General features: G+C 40.7%; 2 protein-coding genes across 2 annotated transcripts in view; one reads left to right on the forward strand and one right to left on the reverse strand.

The window, feature by feature from the left end:
* LOC129718099 (major facilitator superfamily domain-containing protein 10) overlaps nt 1–20,712 on the reverse strand; it is a 40,626-nt gene that overhangs the window by 5,326 nt on the left and 14,588 nt on the right. The gene's annotated exons all lie outside the window — the stretch shown is intronic.
* LOC129718097 (uncharacterized) lies at nt 6,475–11,363 on the forward strand. The gene is made up of 2 exons (XM_055668517.1): nt 6,475–10,148; nt 10,209–11,363. The coding sequence occupies exon 1, from the start codon at nt 6,482–6,484 to the stop codon at nt 10,088–10,090; it is 3,609 nt and encodes a 1,202-aa protein (XP_055524492.1). The 5' UTR covers nt 6,475–6,481; the 3' UTR covers nt 10,091–10,148; nt 10,209–11,363.

The raw sequence follows: 20,712 nt of genomic DNA on the forward strand, positions 1-20,712 counted from the left end.
ATATGATTGCTTCCCAAGCACGGTCGACAGAATCATATACCTTGCAATTGAAAACATGCTATTTGGCCTATATAAGAGCCTGTTTCAGCCGAAGCCGCTCATAATAGTTCTGGACAGCGACAAGTTGTCAATAGCAGTCGTCCTTCCTTAGCAGCAGCACTAGCACTGTGGTTGGTCACCTCGTCTCAGGAGCAGCGCGGTTCTTCTCAGCGTGCCTCGCCAGACTGCCATTATTCCCCCACTTTTGGGGCAGCATAAATATCGTCATCACCAAATCCAATTTTGAACAGCAAAATGCCTTTTTTCAAGGCAAATAAACAAGTCATTGAAAGGTAATAATTGTTGACAACGCACAGTGGGGCAAATTGGTCCGTTGGCGCGACAAAACCTCATAAATCCTTAACAGTTGTTTTCACAGTGTTCATATTTTCGGCAATGTTGTTCACCATAAAAACATCTTCTTGAAAAATGTATTCAGGCAGCTTTAATTTTTTTTCTACAGATGGCGCTGACATCTATCTTATGAATAAATGGTGCTAGCCATTTTGTTTCTTCGGGAGAGTTGATCATATCATCAATTGACATGAAGTTGTCGAACATATTACAACTGTAGGACTGACCGTTAACGAGATAAAATTATTTTCATTATTCATAAACCCAAAATTTCAGTAATGAATTATAACTGGGACTTAAGTACATATATTTCAATTTCAGATATATTCGAGCTTTCGAGTCATCATGAAATGAATTATTGAAGGTTCGTAGTTGCCTTTGTATAGTTTTTTGTCAACCTATGATGTGTCATCATATTTGATAAAGAATATAAAATATAATTTTAATGTTATTGTTTGTGATAAAATGTTTCAAATAGGAACATTGTTTAATTAAAGATAAGTTGGTCATGTTCCCTTTCTAAGAGTTCCTCTTGTTTAATTTTATACCATTTAACCCTCTAGTGCCCAAATTAATTTCTAAACGGACTTCGGTAAAATCACTATAAACCATTATAAACACTTTTCAAGTATTTATTGAAGCTTTTCGGAACTTCGACTGAAGCCCGCCAAATGGCGGCCTTGGGCACTAGAGGGTTAACATGAATACTAAACGCTTACTTTTTTTTAAAACACTGTTCACCCAATAACAAACTGTTCCCTAATAATTTCCGAGGGGTCTTAATACTACTGGACATCAGTTTCGAAAGACCCCCTAACATTATCATGGTCGTGTTGCATACACCGGCATTCAGCAAAGCCTATTGTAGGAAAAACATCGATACGGACACTGCTGAATGACGATTTTTTACATGAATTGACATGAAAATAATCGTTGCGAAAACTCGAATTACTCGGTAAGTCGCAACTAGTAGCAGCTGATTTTTGGTTTAGTACTAGCCAATACCTTGTATTTTAGTACAATAATAGTGTCATAGCAAAACAACGTAGAACTTTATATTTTTCATATTGCCGAAAATGAAGAAAAAATAACGAAAAAACTTGTTTTACATACTATGCCTCCTACGAACCTATTTTCAACAAAACTGTCTTAATATCACATTACTTATTAGTTTATACTCTGTTTTATGAGGATCATATGAGTTAGCTAATTAATTTCTAAGTATTTGCATGCCCTACTGGAAAATATCTGAGAAAATTTTTTCTTCCATTTTACAAGCCTTGTAAATCCTCACTTTTACAATATTATAGCACATTTTCTGAATTATTTTCAAAGTGAATTATCATGATTTCTAGTCGATAACATGTCTACTGCAAGTAGAAAATAAAATGAGGCATGAAAAATGAATTTCATTTTTTTTAGTTTTGTCGCGACTTTTCTGGGTTCTGCCCCACAGTGCAACGTAAGCAAGCATTCTGTGCGGATTCTAGCAGTTACATCTGTCGCGGTCGTCTAATTTACAGAAGGTGAAATAGCTTCCACAGTGCATGTTGTCCGTGTATCTTAACTCCCCCACTGTTGGGGCAGCACAAAAGTTGCGATCAGTAACCGATTTTGAACAGCAAAATGGTTATAGGTCGGTTGGTTTTCAACCGATTTTCTTCATTCTTGCAGCAATCGATTGGAAAATCATACACGCATCTGCCCAAATGCAGAAAAATGTTGTTTGATTCTACGAACTATTGCTTATCGATATGTTTCGTTGGATTCATCAGCGCTTAATTCAACAGAAATAAAATACTATTGCACTATTGAAAATTGTCAAACCTTGTTGAAATAAAAATAACGTCCTCTGATTGGTCGCTTGCTTGCTGTGTGTGTATGATATGGTATGATGTATGTATGGTATGATGATATCAGTTGAATTCAATACTGGCACAACTCAAAATTTTGCAGTTTTGAGTTTTTGATGGCAAACGATGCCAAATACTATAAAGTTTCATCTCACAAGGACCCGTTTCAAAATTCACAATATTTCCAGAAATATAAGTAGATGTGCCTTTATTGCAAAAATCAAAAATATCCCTAAAAAGACAGAAAAATGAGGTTACAATTCTTATAACTTGTTCATTACATACACATGATAGACCCAAACAAGTTCAATAAAAATGAAAAGTCTTAAAATTGGAGTTTTTCACGAAAATGAAAAAAGAAATTTTTGACGCAAATTTTCAAACGTGTTTTTCTCGAAACTATGAATTTTGAGTTGTGCCAGTATTGGATTCAACTGACGATATGGTATGATGTGTGTATGTATGATATGATATGTGTGTGTGTGCGTGTGTCTGTATAATATGGTATGATGTGTGTGTGTGTGTCTGTATGATATGGTATGATGTGTGTGTGTCTATGATATGGTATGATTTGTGTGTGTGCTGTGTATGGTTTTTAAGGTGGAAGTGCGTCGAAGCCATAAATGGCCGACTTTAAGACACCACGTGGTCAACTTCGAATTTTCAAATGCTCACCACTCGGTAATAGTTAATGCATCACTTGTAAAAACATATCATCATGTTTGTTATGGTGATAAAAACATAGAAAAGTGTTTTCATAGATAACGCATTAACTATTCCCGAGTCTAGTTAAGCTGAAAATTCGTTGTTGACCACGTGGTGGCTTTTACACACTACCACCTTAACTCGGCACGTTCTGCTAACTGCTGAATCCGGTTCACGAAATTCACAACCCTTCATTATTAGACATTGTAACTCATTACCCAAGTAAAAATATCGGTTTCATCAAAGTTTTATAGCGCTATAAATCTTTGATAAACCCAGTTGTGTTACTAGGGTAATGAAACACTCAATGCATTTGTGAATAGTGTACGTAGTTCTACGTCATTTATGCGGTCGTGTCTTGGATACAACCTCCTACTTTTTTAGATCGAATTTATGCTTTCAAAGGACAATGCAACAAACTGTTGCAGCAGACGCGGCGTGAATTTCATCGCAATTCGATTTTTATGCAATTGTTGTTATGTAGAATTCAAACTCAAATCTAACTCAAGTGTAATGCACTGTTAGTAGGGTTTACGTGCAAACCGAAAATAAATGTGCTAGCAAGTTTTAAAACTCACTTGGATACGAGTGCAAAGTCACACTGCCTACTCTGTTTGAAACCAATTTTGTTCAAATCGGTTGTGTATTTTTCGAGATAATGATGTTTCATGATTTTCACATTATGATACATAACCTCTAAACTAAAAATCCGATTACAATAAAATTAAATAGGGTTTTATGGGACAACAAGACCTCTCATTTGCAATTTATTTCATGAAAATCGGTCCAACCATCTCTGAGAAAAGTGAGTGTTTATAATTATGTAGTTTTTTGTCCAGCAGACCCACTCTGTAATTGACGTTAGCTTCATCGATCAAGAGAGTGTCTAATCTTATTCTCAATACACTAATATCAGAGCACTATCAGTGATAGCAGAGTAGATCAATTCTCTCGATAACAGATTACCTATAAATACGCATGAATCTGGGACTCTGTCTCTTCTTGCTTGTTCAGCACCAATAAATGGTTCATGGCGATCGCGACGTTCATTCGTTAGTACATTTAGTGCTTCAATAAATTCAGTTAAGTTGGAAAATTGTGTTTCATAAAACTAAGACTTTTTCTTGCTAAAAGAATTGTGACCAGTGACTTTTATCGAAGAAGAACGAACATTTAATGGTCCTTCGAGCCGGATGGCCCCGGTGGACATACAATCTCTAGTGAAGTGATTTGTTCATGTGGCGTGAATCCGCCATTGCGTTAGTTTCGTCGGGGAATCTATTCATCCGTTCCAACGTGGTTGGTTGCAGCGCAGCGATTTGATAGAGGAATGTCTGGAATTTCAAGGAACATTTGTCATCGTCTGCACGTGTGCCTACATTGAAAGGAACAGATAAGTAAACGTAACAAACTGAATGCATGATCAGTGATCCTTCATTGCGAATTGGCAATTATGCATGTGGCCAAGAGTCGAAACAATAAAATCAAGCAATTTATTCAATAGTTTAATATTAAACTGGAAAGAAAGGGTTTTGTCCACTGAGTTGAGGTTGTGGTTTGTTGGCAATATATTACGTTAAATTTCTACTACAAATTGCCTGTCTGTAGGTCGGTGGGTTCTGTCATTTCTTTCGGTTTCGTAAAAGTATTCGGTCGGTCAAGCTGTGGGACAGTGAAACTAGCATAGTGAGAGTAAAAGGTGCAATATGTCTAATAGCGAGCTGCGCAAATTAACACGGCAGGAGCGACAACTGCACAATGTAATGGACACCATGAAGGAATTCGTTCAAAATTACAGAGAAGAGCGGGACAAGAGTTCTTTACAGATTCGTATAAAAAAGTTAGATGAGGTTTATGATCTGTACTGTGAAATTCGGACGCGAATAGAGCTGCTTCTAGAAGATACCGATGCTGGAGAGGAGTTCGTAGATCCCGATGAGTCGGAAGAGGCACATCTCAGCAGAATGGCGGTGAATAAAGAAACACGGGAGCGGGAAAATCGAATGCACCTGAAAAACTTCGTGAGTGAATATTTCTTGTTGAAACAGTCGTTGGCAGATCTTATTTCACGAAACGCAGTGAATTCCGCCAACATTGTTCCCACCCCGAACGTGAATCAGCATCACTTCCCTGCTTCAATGATGCGCGTTAAACTTCCAGAGCTAAAACTACCAACGTTTAGTGGAAACTTGCGCGATTGGATGACGTTCAGAGATACATTCAAGAACCTGAAAGCAGACAATGCGCAACTTTCCGATGTGGACAAATTTACCTATCTTCGCACGTCATTGTCCGGAGAAGCGCTACAAGAAATAGGATCGATCGAATTAACAGCGAACAACTATTCGATAGCCTGGAGAGCATTGGAATCGCGATACGAAAATAAGAAATTATTGGTCAAATCTCATCTCGACGCCCTGTTGGCGGTGGATCAAATGAAAAGGGAAAACTTTGAATCACTGAACCACGTCATTAGTGAATTCGACAAGCATCTGCAAATGCTGAGCAAACTAGGAGAGGACACTGTATCATGGAGCACGATTTTGGCTCACCTGCTGGCTAGCAAACTGGACAACACTACTCTGCGTTTGTGGGAAACTGAACATCGATCGCGTGACGTCCCAAGGTACACTGTCATGTTGGAATTCCTAAAAAACCATTGCATTGTATTACAATCGGTAGCACCAAGACAATTTCAATCAATTGAATCGCGAAAATTGCAGCGCGTTGGGAGCAGCTACACAGGTACACCAACAGCCTGTCCATTCTGTAGTGATGAGAGACATCAGGGATTTCAGTGCACGAAATTTAAGACAATGAAGGTAGTGGACAGAAGAAACGCAGTTAAAAATGCCCGGCTTTGCTTCAACTGCTTATCACGAGGACACGTATCCAAGCTCTGCACTAGGAGTTCTTGCAAAATATGTGGACAGCGGCATCACACGATGCTGCATCAAGGTTCAGCTCAGATTGATAGTAATTCTCTAGTTCCACAGCCACCGCGACCGCAAACGAATCCGAAGAACCCACACACGACACAGACACAAACAACCTCACAAACACAAAAACAAACACGCAATCAAACTCCTCAGCAAGACACCCTGCAACGATCATCCAGTCCTGTTGCCACCTCAAGCATGCATGTACAAACGCCACTCGCCACAAACACAACCACAAGTCACAATGCTGCTCTAACTGTTAGTGAAATTTAAGCACCACGATCGATATTACTCGCAACGGCACTCATAATCATCGAAGATCACTTCGGAAACTCAACGTTCGCCAGAGCCTTGCTTGATAGCGGCTCTCAGCTCTGTTTTATCTCGGAGAACTTGTCTCAAAGGCTTAAGTTCAAACGATATCGTGAAAATCTCTCTATCAGTGGAATTGGGCAAGCAATCAAAAAATGCAAACAATCTGTTATCGCCCGAGTCCGCTCTCGAGTGTCCCACTTCGTTGAAGATGAAACGTTTTACGTGCTGCCACAAGTAACACAAACTCTACCCCTTGCTAGAATAAATCTCACCGGTATGGAATTGCCAAATGACATTAACCTCGCAGACCCAAAATTCTACGAGCCAGGCTCGATAGACATCATCATCGGAGCGGGATTATTTTACGACATACTGTCAGCAGACAAGATCAACCTTGGAAGTGATGGTCCATCTGTGCAAAATACTCTTTTTGGGTGGATAGTTTGTGGGAAAATTTCGGATGATTTCAGACACACTCAACCTGTTACTGCTAATACGTGCAGCGAACGGTTAGATGAACTTGTAGGGAGGTTTTGGGAGCTTGAGACTTGTCGATCCAACAGTGTTCACTCGGTAGACGAATCAGCATGTGAAGCATGGTTTGATCGTACCACAGTCAGAGACTCCAACGGAAGATTCATTGTGACGTTGCCGAAAAGGGATTCACTCGTTTTTAAACTGGGCGATTCGAAACACACTGCGCTGAAACGTTTTCTTGCCTTAGAGAGACGACTGGCAGGCAACACTATAGTCAAAGCTATGTATGAGCAGTTCATTGAAGAATATTTGCGATTGGGTCACATGAGAGAGGTGACGGATGACGATGAATCAACAGCCCCACAGTATTATATACCGCACCATTACGTGCTTCGGCCTGACAGTTCAACCACAAAACTGCGCGTGGTATTTGACGCATCATGCACCACCAGCAGTGGCATTTCTCTCAATGATTCTCTTTTGATCGGTCCAACGGTGCAAGATGATTTGCTTGCAATTGTTTTGCGATTTAGGCTACATCGGTATGCTGTTGTCGCCGACATCGAAAAAATGTACCGCATGGTACGAGTTCAGCCCGGCGATTGGCGGCTGCAACGAATATTTTGGCGAGCGAATCGGAATGAATTTATTCGCATTTTTGAACTTCAAACCGTCACTTACGGGACAGCGTCAGCACCGTATTTGGCGACGAAATGCTTGAAACGCCTAGCAGAACTCGACGGAAGCAAGTATCCAGCAGCAGCGAAGGTACTGGCGGAAGATTTTTATGTCGATGATATGATGTCCGGAACTGATAGCATCGACGAAGGTGTGCGGCTGTGCGCCAGTATGCAAGCACTATTGAACGGAGGTGGATTCACACTGCGTAAGTGGAGTTCTAATTGTCCTGCCATACTAGAACAGATACCAGACGGATTCAAAGATGATCGCACGTCATTTGAGTTGGATGAATCGAGTGCCACAATAAAAACACTAGGGCTCATCTGGGAGCCCCGTCTAGATTGCTTTAAATTCAGGATTCCTGAGTGGAATTATTCAGAAATTTGTAAGCGTACTGTCGTGTCTGACCTGGCAAAGGTTTTCGATCCGCTTGGACTAGTTGGCCCGATTGTCATCACAGCAAAAATATTCGTCCAATCCCTCTGGAAGCAGAAGGTTTCGTGGGACGAAACACTTGCACATGTGCTCAAAATGCAGTGGAACGAATTCCGGCACGGCTTGGAGAATCTAGTTAATTTGAAGGTACCGCGGTGGATTGCATTCAACAACGACTGTCGCACAGTTGAGCTACACGGGTTTTGCGATGCATCGACAGTGGCCTACGGGGCTTGCATTTACTTGCGATGCACACATCACGACGAAAGCGTTACATCGCACCTGATTGCCGCGAAATCTAGAGTCGCACCGCTTGAGGATATGAAAAAGCGAAAGAAAAAGCAATCTATTCCACGTTTAGAGCTGTCGTCTGCCTTACTACTGACACATTTGAGTGAGAAGGTGGTTAGCAGTTTGAAGATTTCGGCCCGTCAACATTATTGGACAGATTCAATGATAGTGCGATATTGGCTTGCATCGGTTCCATCGCGTTGGCAAGTGTTTGTGGCCAACCGAGTGTCCGAAATCCAGCACGCAACTAAAAATGGAAGGTGGAGTCATGTCCCAGGTACAGATAACCCAGCCGAAGTTCTTTCGCGTGGCACTACAGCCGAACAACTGATACACGATAAGCTGTGGTGGGGCGGACCACAGTGGCTGCAAGGAGATGAAACTGCGTGGCCGCAGAGTGTGGCCATCTCTGAAGCAAACTTCGCAACTTCTCTACTAGAAGAACATTCTGCTGTTTGTACGGTAGCTCATGTATCTCCCCCAAATGAGATATTTAGTTTGAAATCGTCGTTAACAAGCTTGGTACGACTCGTGGCATGGTTTCTGAGATTCAAACACAACTGTTGCAAGGGCAATCGCGATAACCGATGGTCTGGACAGTTAACGTTCATCGAAAGAGAAACATCGCTTCTTCATCTCGTAAAATTGGCTCAGCACGAGCGTTTCGGACAAGAAATCAAGGATTTGCTACAAAAAACCGAAGTTAAACCGACATCCCGCATTAATTCACTCTGCCCAAAAATCCTGGATGGTATAGTTCGCGTCGGCGGCCGGCATGCGAATGCGCAGATTTCAACCGGAAGACGACATCCGATAATTTTGGACAAAGATCACCCGCTAACTGAACTTATCGTATTGCACTACCATCATAAGCTGCTACACGCAGGGCAACAGCTGCTCATTGCCAGTGTTCGAGAGCGATTCTGGCCATTGAGCATCCGCAATCTCGCCCGCAAAATCATTCACCGTTGCGTCTTTTGCTTTCGAGTCAAACCAACTGTGCACGAGCAATTGATGGCTGATCTACCCTCAGAACGCGTGACACCTGCCCCACCGTTTTTACGTGTTGGTGTCGACTACTGCGGACCGTTCCAGACAAATTACGCAAATCGCAAGAAGGGTCCGCTAAAATGCTATGCTGCTATTTTTGTATGCCTCGTTACCAAAGCAGTTCACATCGAATTGGTTGCGGATTTGACGACATCCGCATTTATAGCTGCTTTTAAACGGTTTGTGGCGAGACGAGGTAAACCGTCGATCGTCATGTGCGATAACGGCAAGAACTTTGTGGGAGCTAAGCGTGAACTAGATGAACTGCGCAAGGTTTTTCTCACTCAGCGATCGCAAGAGCAAATTGTCTCAGAAGCAGCAGATGACGGTGTCGAGTTTAAGTTCATTCCACCTAGATCTCCTAATTTTGGCGGCTTGTGGGAGGCTGCCGTTAAGTCCATGAAGCAGCATCTCAAACGGACAATCGGCATGAAGGTTCTCACACCAGACGAGCTTCAAACGATACTTGTACAAATAGAGTCATGTCTAAATTCAAGACCTCTTACTCCTTTGAGTAATGACCCCGGAGACTTTGAAGTACTAACTCCAGGGCACTTTTTGGTTCAACGCCCACTCACCGCACTACCAGAGCCAGCACTCAACGAGGTTCCAGAGAATCGGCTTTCTCGATGGCAGTGCGCACAAGATTTCCTGCAGCGGATTTGGGGGAAATGGTCAACGCAATACTTGTCCGACTTGCACAACAGGACGAAGTGGACGAGGCAACGTAACAACCTTTTCGTGGGGAGAATGGTCTTGGTGAAGGAAGACAATCTTCCCCCGCTCAAATGGGCTCTCGGTCGAGTGACGCATGTCACTAAGGGAGCAGACGGCAACATCCGGGTGGTGATGGTGAAAACGAAGGACGGTAACTTCTCACGGGCAATAAGTAAAATCTGCATTTTGCCCATACGTGACAACGATCAACCACACACAGAAGGGAAGAACTAAGGCTTCCCCATCAAAGGCGCTTAAGCGCCTGCGGGAGCCACGGGGCTCCCGCGTTCCAGTTAAGTTTTTGTCTTTATTGAACTTGCAAAAAGTTTAAGGAATGTTTTGTCTCCCATAGCTGTCGTCGGTCGTCAAGGGTCGGTCGTTGACCACCCACAACATCTCTTCGTGATGCTCTGAAGTGGAAATTTGGTTCCAGTTTTATCTCACTCGCTCAACTCAGCAACTAATCTGCATGCAATATCGGGATCGGCTGGTGATGATGGCCACGTCACTTAGTCTGGTTTGGTTGCTTTTCTCAATTATCAGGACTGAGACCACTGGAGTCAATTTCAACACGCAAGACCATCGAAGACACCACTTTGTTACCACATCGTTTATCCGAAATTTTATCGTATCATCATCATGACTTCATTGGATGTCCAAGAATGCCGCGCAAGGCATTACAGTTCATCAACGTAAACGCATCTCAACAAATGCATCAACCAAGGAATACATCATCGGCGCTGGGCGCCCGCGGAGGCGCGCAAGCCTCCGCACCAGGGAAGTCTTTTCGAATTTGTTTTATGCTTGTAAAAAATCGCCTCTCATATGTTTCAGTATGCTCTACATTCACGATGACCGGGGAGTGCACCCCAGGACGGTCACATCGCACGAATTCACCCAGGGAGACCGGTACAGGACCGGTGTGTTCAACGCAGAACGGAAAATCGCCAGCTAATTATACTACAAGGAGTAGTAGGAGCAGATATTTCGTACACCCGCATCAATCCAGCAACAGCTGTATCGAAGACGCTTACCCCACTCACTTCCAACCAGGAAAAGGTTCATCTAGTACACATAATATACTACACGAAGAAACCAATTGTCAAAGGAAAATATATATGTAAGATAGTTATGTTTTCTGCGATAGCCATTAGATTAGTCAGTAGATTAGTTTAGAAATACCGCATATTTCTAAGGCGGCCGGTATGTTTATAATTATGTAGTTTTTTGTCCAGCAGACCCACTCTGTAATTGACGTTAGCTTCATCGATCAAGAGAGTGTCTAATCTTATTCTCAATACACTAATATCAGAGCACTATCAGTGATAGCAGAGTAGATCAATTCTCTCGATAACAGATTACCTATAAATACGCATGAATCTGGGACTCTGTCTCTTCTTGCTTGTTCAGCACCAATAAATGGTTCATGGCGATCGCGACGTTCATTCGTTAGTACATTTAGTGCTTCAATAAATTCAGTTAAGTTGGAAAATTGTGTTTCATAAAACTAAGACTTTTTCTTGCTAAAAGAATTGTGACCAGTGACTTTTATCGAAGAAGAACGAACAGTGAGTGAGAATGAAAATCTGCACATACACACACAGGCACACACACACACATACAGAAAATGCTAAGCTCGTCGAGCTGAGTCGATTGATATATGCCATTCGGCCCTTTGGAGCACTTTTATACTTTCGGTTTTGCAAGTGATTGCTATACCTTTCTAGGAGAAAGGCAAAACATGCCGCATAAAAAAGTCTTTTGTAAAACATCCACGTATATTCCGAAATTCGCATAGAAAAAAACGCGTAAATTCCGAAATCCGCGTAAGAACCTCGTCAATTCCGAAATCCGCATACAATAAAAAACGCGTAAAAGAGACCTTAGTGTATATTTCATTTTTTATAGTCAGAGGGATTCAAATATATAAACCGTAAGAAACATTTTTTGTGACTAAAAAAAAAAACAAAAATATACTACAAATTATGATTCTCTTCAACTTTGCCAAAAACACTGTACCGACCAAATGAACAATTTTGGCTCAAATTACTCCTTTAGTGTCCAAGCCAAAAAATCTTTACAAACATTTTTAGGTATTTATTGAACACTCAATTGATATTACTGAAGCCCGTCTGAAGGTAGGCTTGGGCACTAGAGGATTGAGATGATAAATTTGTAATTTTTTAAAGGTGTTTCTTTGTATATTTTTGGAAAACGAAAGTACTCTACAACAGTATATTTGTATATTTTGAAAGGACAAAACCATCATCTATAACTTTGCCGAAGACATTGCACCAATCAAGGAAATCGGTCTTGCTCAATTTTTTTTATAAAAATGAAATTTTTACAGCCGCAACCACCATTATTTAGCTAATTTTTCGTATATTTTACAGAAAGATTTTTTTAAACTGATCTTTTTTAGATATTTAATTTAGGTTTGGTTTCCTTAAATACCAAAAAACTGTATATTTTTTGGAAGGACAGAACAACTATCTGCAACTTTGCCGAAACTGATCAAAAAGACCGTTCTGGCTCTATTTTACTAAAACTAATAGCACAAAATGCCATTTTTAACCCATCTGTGCTATGCTTCAGCCGAACCAAAATTGTCAAATAAATATATGTTTTGAAATTGGCACATTTTGCTTGGAACTGCTCAGTACAATACATCATAGTGATTTGCGATAAAGGTGAAACTAGCAAAATGTGAAGTAACCGTTTCGTCATATCATTAATCTTAGAAAGAGTGACAACATTTATGAAAAGAATCCTTTCTTTTGTAGTAATCGATGGATCTGTGCGTTGCCAAGCCGCGCCGCCGCCGACAGTTTTAAGCACGCCGCCGTTGTGGAAAAAAACTTTTGGCTCTCAATTCCATATTTTCATTTTATGTGTCAAAAAATAAGTAACATTCATTATCAAAACTGATTAACTATTACTAATATTTTGCTGTTTCACTCATTTTTGAGTAACCGTTTATTTTGTCTCTTCGTTCCGCATGTCCAAGGCGTCCAAACATTGATTACTTGAAATTAGTTAAAAAGAACTGAAATGGATAAAACTCTAGCTGGATTTAATGACGCGTTGTTGTAAACTAAAATGTAAGATATTCCAATGGAAAATCTAAAAAATAACTATTTGAACCATTATCGTAGGGTTCCGTTGTCATCTTCCTCTCATGTGAGATATTGGTTCTGGGATGTATGGAGGAGGTAGAATTCCATTCCAATATAATACACAATGTGAAAATAAATCTGTAACATTTTAACGATTCTTTCTAACTAATTTCAAATATTGAATTTCCGCAATCTCAATTGCTTTTGCTTTCGTAAACGTCAAAATAACGAAACTGGGTAAAAGTTACTCAGCTCATATTGCATTTAAAATGAGTAAGTAGTACCCAGTTTTTGACATATTTTAATGCTACTCAAAAGTGAATAACTACATGGTTACTCTATTTAGGGTAGATCCACTTTCAACGGAACTGAGTCAAATTTAACTCTTAACTACAAACTCGCTGAATGATGAGAAATAATTTCGTGTGGAATTGAGCTTATAAGTGTGATCTTTGCTCATAGTATCTTCAGAGAAGCCTCTAAGATAAATTTTACGCGATATCATTTCTTATCACATGGTTGAATTTGCAACAGCAGCATGCTGCAGCAGTATTGATAGAAAAATTCAATAGTGAACCTTTCGTCAGACATTCAATCGGTTTGGGGTGAATAACATTTTCTACAAGCATCGTAGCGCCTTACGGTCTTCAGAAGAGTTTTTTTTTCAGGAAAATTTCTTACAAACATTATGTATCGATATATTTTTAACAGCCAACTGGACATCTCTAGGGAATAAATTTTGGTAAAGTGAATTTGCCCATATAAAATCGTATGAAAACTTTGAAAATCGGGCGCAAAATATAGTTCAACCGATCGATCTAAAAAGTTACACAGTTGTTATAAGGCTCATAAGGAACACGAAAAGTGTATGGGAGCGAAAAAATAACACCATCGTTTTTTCCCATATAACCGTGTCCCAGTCTAGTGTACATGCTGCATTTTTTTCCTGATTCTAGGAATATTTTAGGAGTATATCCAAAAGGATAAAACTCTGTATTCTTTTTACCGAATTTAGTCTCAGCAATCAATGAATGACATTGATTGACATTATCAACAATTTTCATGGTTTCCTCGGGAATCTGTCTTCGGTCATCATACAATGAGTTTATTTATCTGTCTTTATTTTTTATTTTTGGTGAACCTATGAGCAGTCTAAAAAAAACGAAAAATAATTAAATACTTCCCAGAGTAAAAGGGTTTTTTTAAAAATGATTTAGTAAAGACTTCAATTCACTTTTAGGATACCCTAAGTATTTTTTTACGCAGATCAATATGCAAAAATTTACTGAAAATGTTGCGCAAATTATATATTAATTAATATTGTGAAGATACAAAGATTTTCAATTAATAGTTTTATTTAAACATCAATTATACACTTTCCGCCAAAATTCATAAAGAATTTCGTACCAATCAGAATAATCGATAAACAAATGTTTTTAAGGAGCATTGAAGCCTCTTGAAGTTGAATTTTTACCCTCTCTCTACCAAGGTTACTCTAGAGTTCCACATGTTTGGATGCAGAAAGCCTTTCGAAATATTTGGCAATTCAACTCAAAATGCATAAATATATTTGTGAACAATCAGTATATTGTTCAAGAAATATTGTGCTTTTTGAGTAGCACTGTAAAGTTTTAATATTTTTTTATTTTATTTACAATAGGTTATCTAACAGTAGTTTTAATAAATAGTAAAATATAGTGCATATTTCGGAAGGTTTTTTTAACTCAAACCTGTAGTGCTCTGGAGTAGCCATGGTAGAGAGAAGGTTAAAGTAGGAGATCAATATTTCAAGAATTTTTGGCAAATATAAAAAAGACAAGTCAAAAATAACTGCTTCCCAACTACAAAATCTTTTCTTCAAGCTCTATATTAGCTGCTTACTCATCGATGTGATTTTCTTTAATTATACATGACATGAACGTATGCAGAGCCGGATTGATTGATCCCAGGGGGGCCGGGTCCCCTTATTCATTTAAGTGTAATGGTTTCGAATACAGCTGGGTGGGCTCCCTTTTCAGAAGATGAAATTGATTAGCATTGAGAAATTTGTAAATACGATATGCTGAAAAAATTAAGTGTTGATTTTGTAATTGATAAGTTTTCAGCGACCCTCCCAGCTGATCTCGAGGTACGATGCTGGCCTAACAAGCTAGTTGTCGTAGGTTCGAGTCTCGACTGGAGAGAGACTGTTAGTGTCAGTAGGATCGTAGCGCTAGCCCCGCAATTGTCCTGTACACTTAACAGTTGGCTGCGAAGTCTGTGTATAATAAACAGAAGGTCGAGTTCCGAATCGAAATGTAGCACCAAGGCTTTGCTTTGCTTTGCTAAGTTTTCAGCGAAAAAAGGTGTTCTAAATATTTGGGACAAAAGCTTTCAAAGATAAATAAAGGTTCCAAATATAAACATCATTCGGAGCCCCTACACAACACTGGGCCCCGGGCCCACACAATCGTGAATCCAGCTCCCTGATCGTATGATAACACTATTGAATAGTAATGCTTGGAGAGCTTACATAGTTTTAATGAATTTTAACAATAATGGCGTTTAAGGGGTCATATACCTTTTTGCTCAAAAAAAAGGGAAGTTTAGATTCTTTTTAAGGTGTGTAGGAATTCTTTTTACTACATCAAAGTAATAATTTTTAATGGTACAAGTTTTCGATAGCAACAAAAAGCATTGGTTTATGAAAATTAAAACTACAGTCGAATCGCTTTATGGCGACATCTCAAGGGAACTTCATAATAGAGAAATGTCGCAATAAAACGAGGATTTTTTATGTATGTTAAACAGAAGGGACCATTGAAAATGTCGCTATAGACAGAATTGGCACTATAAAAAAGTCATTTTTTTTTAAATAGGGGGGGGAATGTTTGTAATGATTTATTTATGTACTAATATCTATTCAGAATTAATATTGTGTGTTCTGCCACAAATGGTGACATTTCAACACTATTATATATATATATGTATTTGTACGCTTTTTTATATTATTGAATGTTATTAGCTTTCGCAGTTAAGTTAATGTATTTGTAGGAAAAATTATTAAACCTACTTGTCAAGGAAAAAAAAAAGGCGGGGGCCTAGTGTGGTTGGTAACGTCTCCGCCAACCACGCTTGATGCCTGGGTTCGAATCCCACCGCCGACATAGGTGTCGATGGTTGTGAGGTGGCGTGATCCACTCACAACCAACCCAACTGGTCTAGATTCAATCCTAGCCGACACCGGGAGATTTTCTGAGGCGAAAAATCTCTGAGATCACGCCTTCCATCGCATGAGGAAGTAAAGCCGTTGGCGCCGGTCCGTTAATAAACGGGTCGTGAGTTAGGGTCCTGGGTGTGGAGTCGCCTCCCCGGGCGACGGTGATTGGCCACAACAGTGGCGGAACTAGACCGACGGAAAATAAGCGAGAATAAAAAAAAAAAAGGAAAAAAAAGGAATAAAACAAAACTTAAAATAAACTTAAAACTATCTTACTGATTATAAAGTGAGCTAATCGTTGCAATTGAGGATTGCAACGATTTTTGTCGGAATTTGTTGATAATTTGGCTTGACATATTTTCTAATGTTTCTACATTAGTGAGCCTATGTAGCTCGTTCGTGCTAAACCAGGGAGGACGCTTCAAAATCATTTTCAAAAGTTTATTCTGAATCCTTTGAAGTGTCTTCTTCCTGGTTGTACAACAACTTGTCCAGATGGGAACTGCATATAACATTGCTGGCCTAAAAATTTGTTTGTAAATTAACAGTTTATTCTTGAGACAAAGTCTAGAATTCCTGTTGATAAGAGGATATAAACATTTGATATACTTTTTGCACTTTGACTGGATATTTTCAATGTGCTCCTTGAAAGTAAGATTCTTATCATAAATTAGCCCTAAGTATTTAACTTGATCAGACCAATTTAAGACCACACCGTTCATCTTAATAACGTGGTTATGGGTGGGTTTGAGAAATGAAACTCTGCGCTTATGAGGAAAAATAATTAACTGTTTTTTAGATGCATTAGGGGAAATCTTCCATTTCTGCAAGCATGAAGAAAATATATCTAAACTTTTTTGTAGCCGACTGCATATAACACGAAGGCTTTTTCCTTTTACGGAAATGCTTGTATCGTCACAAAACAGAGATTTCTCACAACCTGGTGGTAAATCAGGAAGATCAGAAGTAAAAATGTTATATAAGATTGGGCCCAAGATACTCCCCTGAGGCACACCAGTTCTAACAGGCAATCTATTAGATTTACCATTTAGATAGTTAACCTGGAGAGTGCGGTCAGTTAAATAACTTTGTATCATTTTTGTAAGGTAAGGCAGAAAACTGAAATTTGACATTTTAGCTATTAAACCTTTATGCCAAACACTGTCGAATGCCTTTTCTATATCTAGTAGAGCTGCTCCAGTCGAATAGCCTTCAGATTTATTAGTTCGAATCATATTTGTTACTCTAAGTAACTGATGAGTAGTGGAATGCCCATGGCGAAAACCAAACTGCTCATTTGCAAAAATTGAGTTCTCATTAATATGTGTTATCATTCTGTGCCGAACACGCATCAGTATCGGACGTGTTTGGTGATCGCTCCGATAGAATATAAAACAAAAGACGCGTGAGCAAGTGTTGACATTGTTTGCCTGGTCGAGTGAAGGTTCAAGGTCGCCCGCCTTTGCGCAACTGTTTCGCATCGTGGCTGTTTGCTGGTGCGTAAGCCGATTTGGCTGCTAAGTGATTTGTGCTACAGCAGTGGACGAGAATCTCAACACAAAGGAGGAAAAAGAAGAAGCCAACAGTTGACATCGAGTTGTGTCGCTGTGCTGAGTGATCACACACCCGGCTCGCTGCTGGTGGCTGTTTGGAGCTGCTGTATTGGTGCTGCTGGCTGTAACGGCTGCAGCTTCGACCGTTCGGACAACCAACCCTGCTGAAAGGAGAAGTAAAGAGGTATGTGTTCTGTCGGCGCTAGTGCGCTAGATTTAGCGCGATGGATGTAGATCCCTCGCCTCCCGTGCCACCATCCCCGAACCCCTCCGACCCTGTCCCTCCTGCCAACCCTTCCACTGTTAATTCTCCAGTCCCCCCTCGCCCCAGGCTTTACCCGGACGGATCTCAGGGCAGCTTTACTGTTTTCTTTCGGCCATAAGCAGGACCGAAATCGAAACCGTTAAACATCCTGCAGATTTCGAAAGACCTGACGGAGGGGTACAAGGCCGTGACCGAAATCTCCAAGGTCAGACCCAACAAGCTCCGTGTCGTGGTCAGCGACTGGAACAGGCCAACGCTATTGCTCGCTCCGAGCTTTTCACACGCGAGAATCGTGTTTATATACCCGCACGAGACGTGGAGATCGACGGTGTCATAACCGATTCGAGTCTGTCGGTCGAGTGTATCTTGGCAAGCGGTTTTGGCTGCTTCAAAAATGCTTTGTGTCACGACGTAAAAGTAAAGATCATAGATTGCAAGCAATTGCGGTCTGTGTCTCTTGTCCACGGCACAAAAGTGTACACTCCGTCAGACTCGTTTCGTGTTACGTTTGCCGGATCTGCTCTCCCTAGCCACGTCTCGATCGATCGGGTTCGTCTGCCTGTGCGATTGTATGTACCCCGTGTTATGAATTGCACCAATTGCAAGCAGCTAGGCCACACAGCCGCCTACTGCTGCAATAAGGCACGATGTAGCAAGTGTGGAGAAACTCATGCGGACGATTCTTGCAGTGTAAATGCTGAAAAATGTATTCACTGCGGGGAAAATCAGCATGAGCTCTCCACTTGCCCGGTGTACATGCAGCGCAGAGATAAAATCAAGCGGTCACTTAAGGAGCGTTCAAAGCGATCTTACGCTGAGATGCTGAAGAAGACCGTGACCACTTCTACCATAACATCGAACCCCTTTGATCTGTTGTCCTCTGATGAAACCGATTCTGACGATTCACCAGCGGGAACATCTTGTGCCAATCCTGGGGCGTCTAGAAAGAGGAAAAATATTTCCTCTCCTAAACTTCCCCGAAAAGGTCCTAAGATTTCCCAAAGTGAAATGAAAGTTACAAACAAACCAAACAGTGCTGCGGAGAAACCGAAGCAAACTCCTCCTGGGCTTGCAAATTTAAAGTCCCAGAAGGAGTTCCCAGCACTGCCAGGAACATCTAAAACCCCAGTTGTTCCTTTTGCACTCCCAGTTGATGAAACAAACTCTGGATTAGTGAAATTTTCTGACAGTGGACTGGATTTTTGAAACTTTCAATGTACCCGATCCAATTAAAATTTTTCTTACAGCATTCCTCCCAACAGTTAGATCATTTTTGAAGCAGTTGACTGCCCAATGGCCCCTCCTTGCAGCGATTGTATCCTTCGATGCCTAATTCATCTGCGTATACGAAGGATTCTATCTCTGTCTTACAGTGGAATTGTAGAAGTATTTTACCAAAAATGGATTCATTTAAAGTTTTAATAAATAGAAACAAATGCGATGCATTTTCCCTTTCCATGATTTTGAATATTATTCGCCTTGATCGAGACACCCCATATGGAGGAGCACTTTTAGGGATTAAAAAGTGCTATTCTTTCTATCGTATTATCCTCCCCTCGATTCCAGGCATCGAAGTTGTCGCATGTCAAATGACAATACAAGGTAAAGAGCTTTGTATTGCCTCAATATATATTCCTCCCAGAGCACAGGTTGGGCAACGGTTGCTCTTTGATTTAATAGAACTTCTTCCCTCGCCACGTTTGATTTTGGGAGACTTCAACTCTCATGGTGTGGCTTGGGGTTCCCCCTACAATGATAACCGCTTCTCTTTAATCTATAACCTTTGCGATGACTTCGACATGACTATTTTGAACAACGGTGAAATGACACGTATCCCGAAACCTCCAGCGCGCCCAAGCGCTTTGGATCTATCCTTATGTTCGACGTCGCTACGGTTGGATTGCACATGGAAGGTAATCCTCGATCCTCACGGTAGCGACCATCTGCCTATTCTTATTTCAATTACTAACGGTTCAACTCGCATGCGACCAATTGACATTCCGTATGACCTCACACGGAATGTCGATTGGAAGTTATACGAGGAAATGATTTCAAAAGCGGTCGAGTCGATTCAACATCACCCACCACTTGAAGAATACAACCTCCTCGCGGGCCGCGTTGCAAGCCCAAACGAAGAAATATCCCGGCGTAACGATCAAAGAGCGGCCTCCAACTCCGTGGTGGGACAAAGAGTGCTCCGATGTCTACACGCAAAGATCCGACGCGTTTTTGGTCTTCCAGAAGGGAGGTATACCCGACGACTATATACGGTATTCGGTATTAAAATCACCGATGATTAAAAATTTAGATTTATTTCTTGTGAGTTTTTGTAAATCTCCCTTGAAATAATTTTTTCGCTCACCAGTGCATTGAAAAGGCAAATACACTGCGGCTATAAATAAAATGCCAATACTTGTTTCAATTTCAATTCCCAAACTCTCGATAGCTTTGGTTTCAAGATGGGGTAAAACACGATGTTTTATTCGACGGTGCTGCAATAAGGCACGATGTAGCAAGTGTGGAGAAACTCATGCGGACGATTCTTGCAGTGTAAATGCTGAAAAATGTATTCACTGCGGGGAAAATCAGCATGAGCTCTCCACATGCCCGGTGTACATGCAGCGCAGAGATAAAATCAAGCGGTCACTTAAGGAGCGTTCAAAGCGATCTTACGCTGAGATGCTGAAGAAGACCGTGACCACTTCTACCATAACATCAAACCC

The sequence above is a fragment of the Wyeomyia smithii genome, chromosome 1 (genome assembly GCF_029784165.1).
Source record: "Wyeomyia smithii strain HCP4-BCI-WySm-NY-G18 chromosome 1, ASM2978416v1, whole genome shotgun sequence".
NCBI classification, from domain to species: domain Eukaryota; kingdom Metazoa; phylum Arthropoda; class Insecta; order Diptera; family Culicidae; genus Wyeomyia; species Wyeomyia smithii.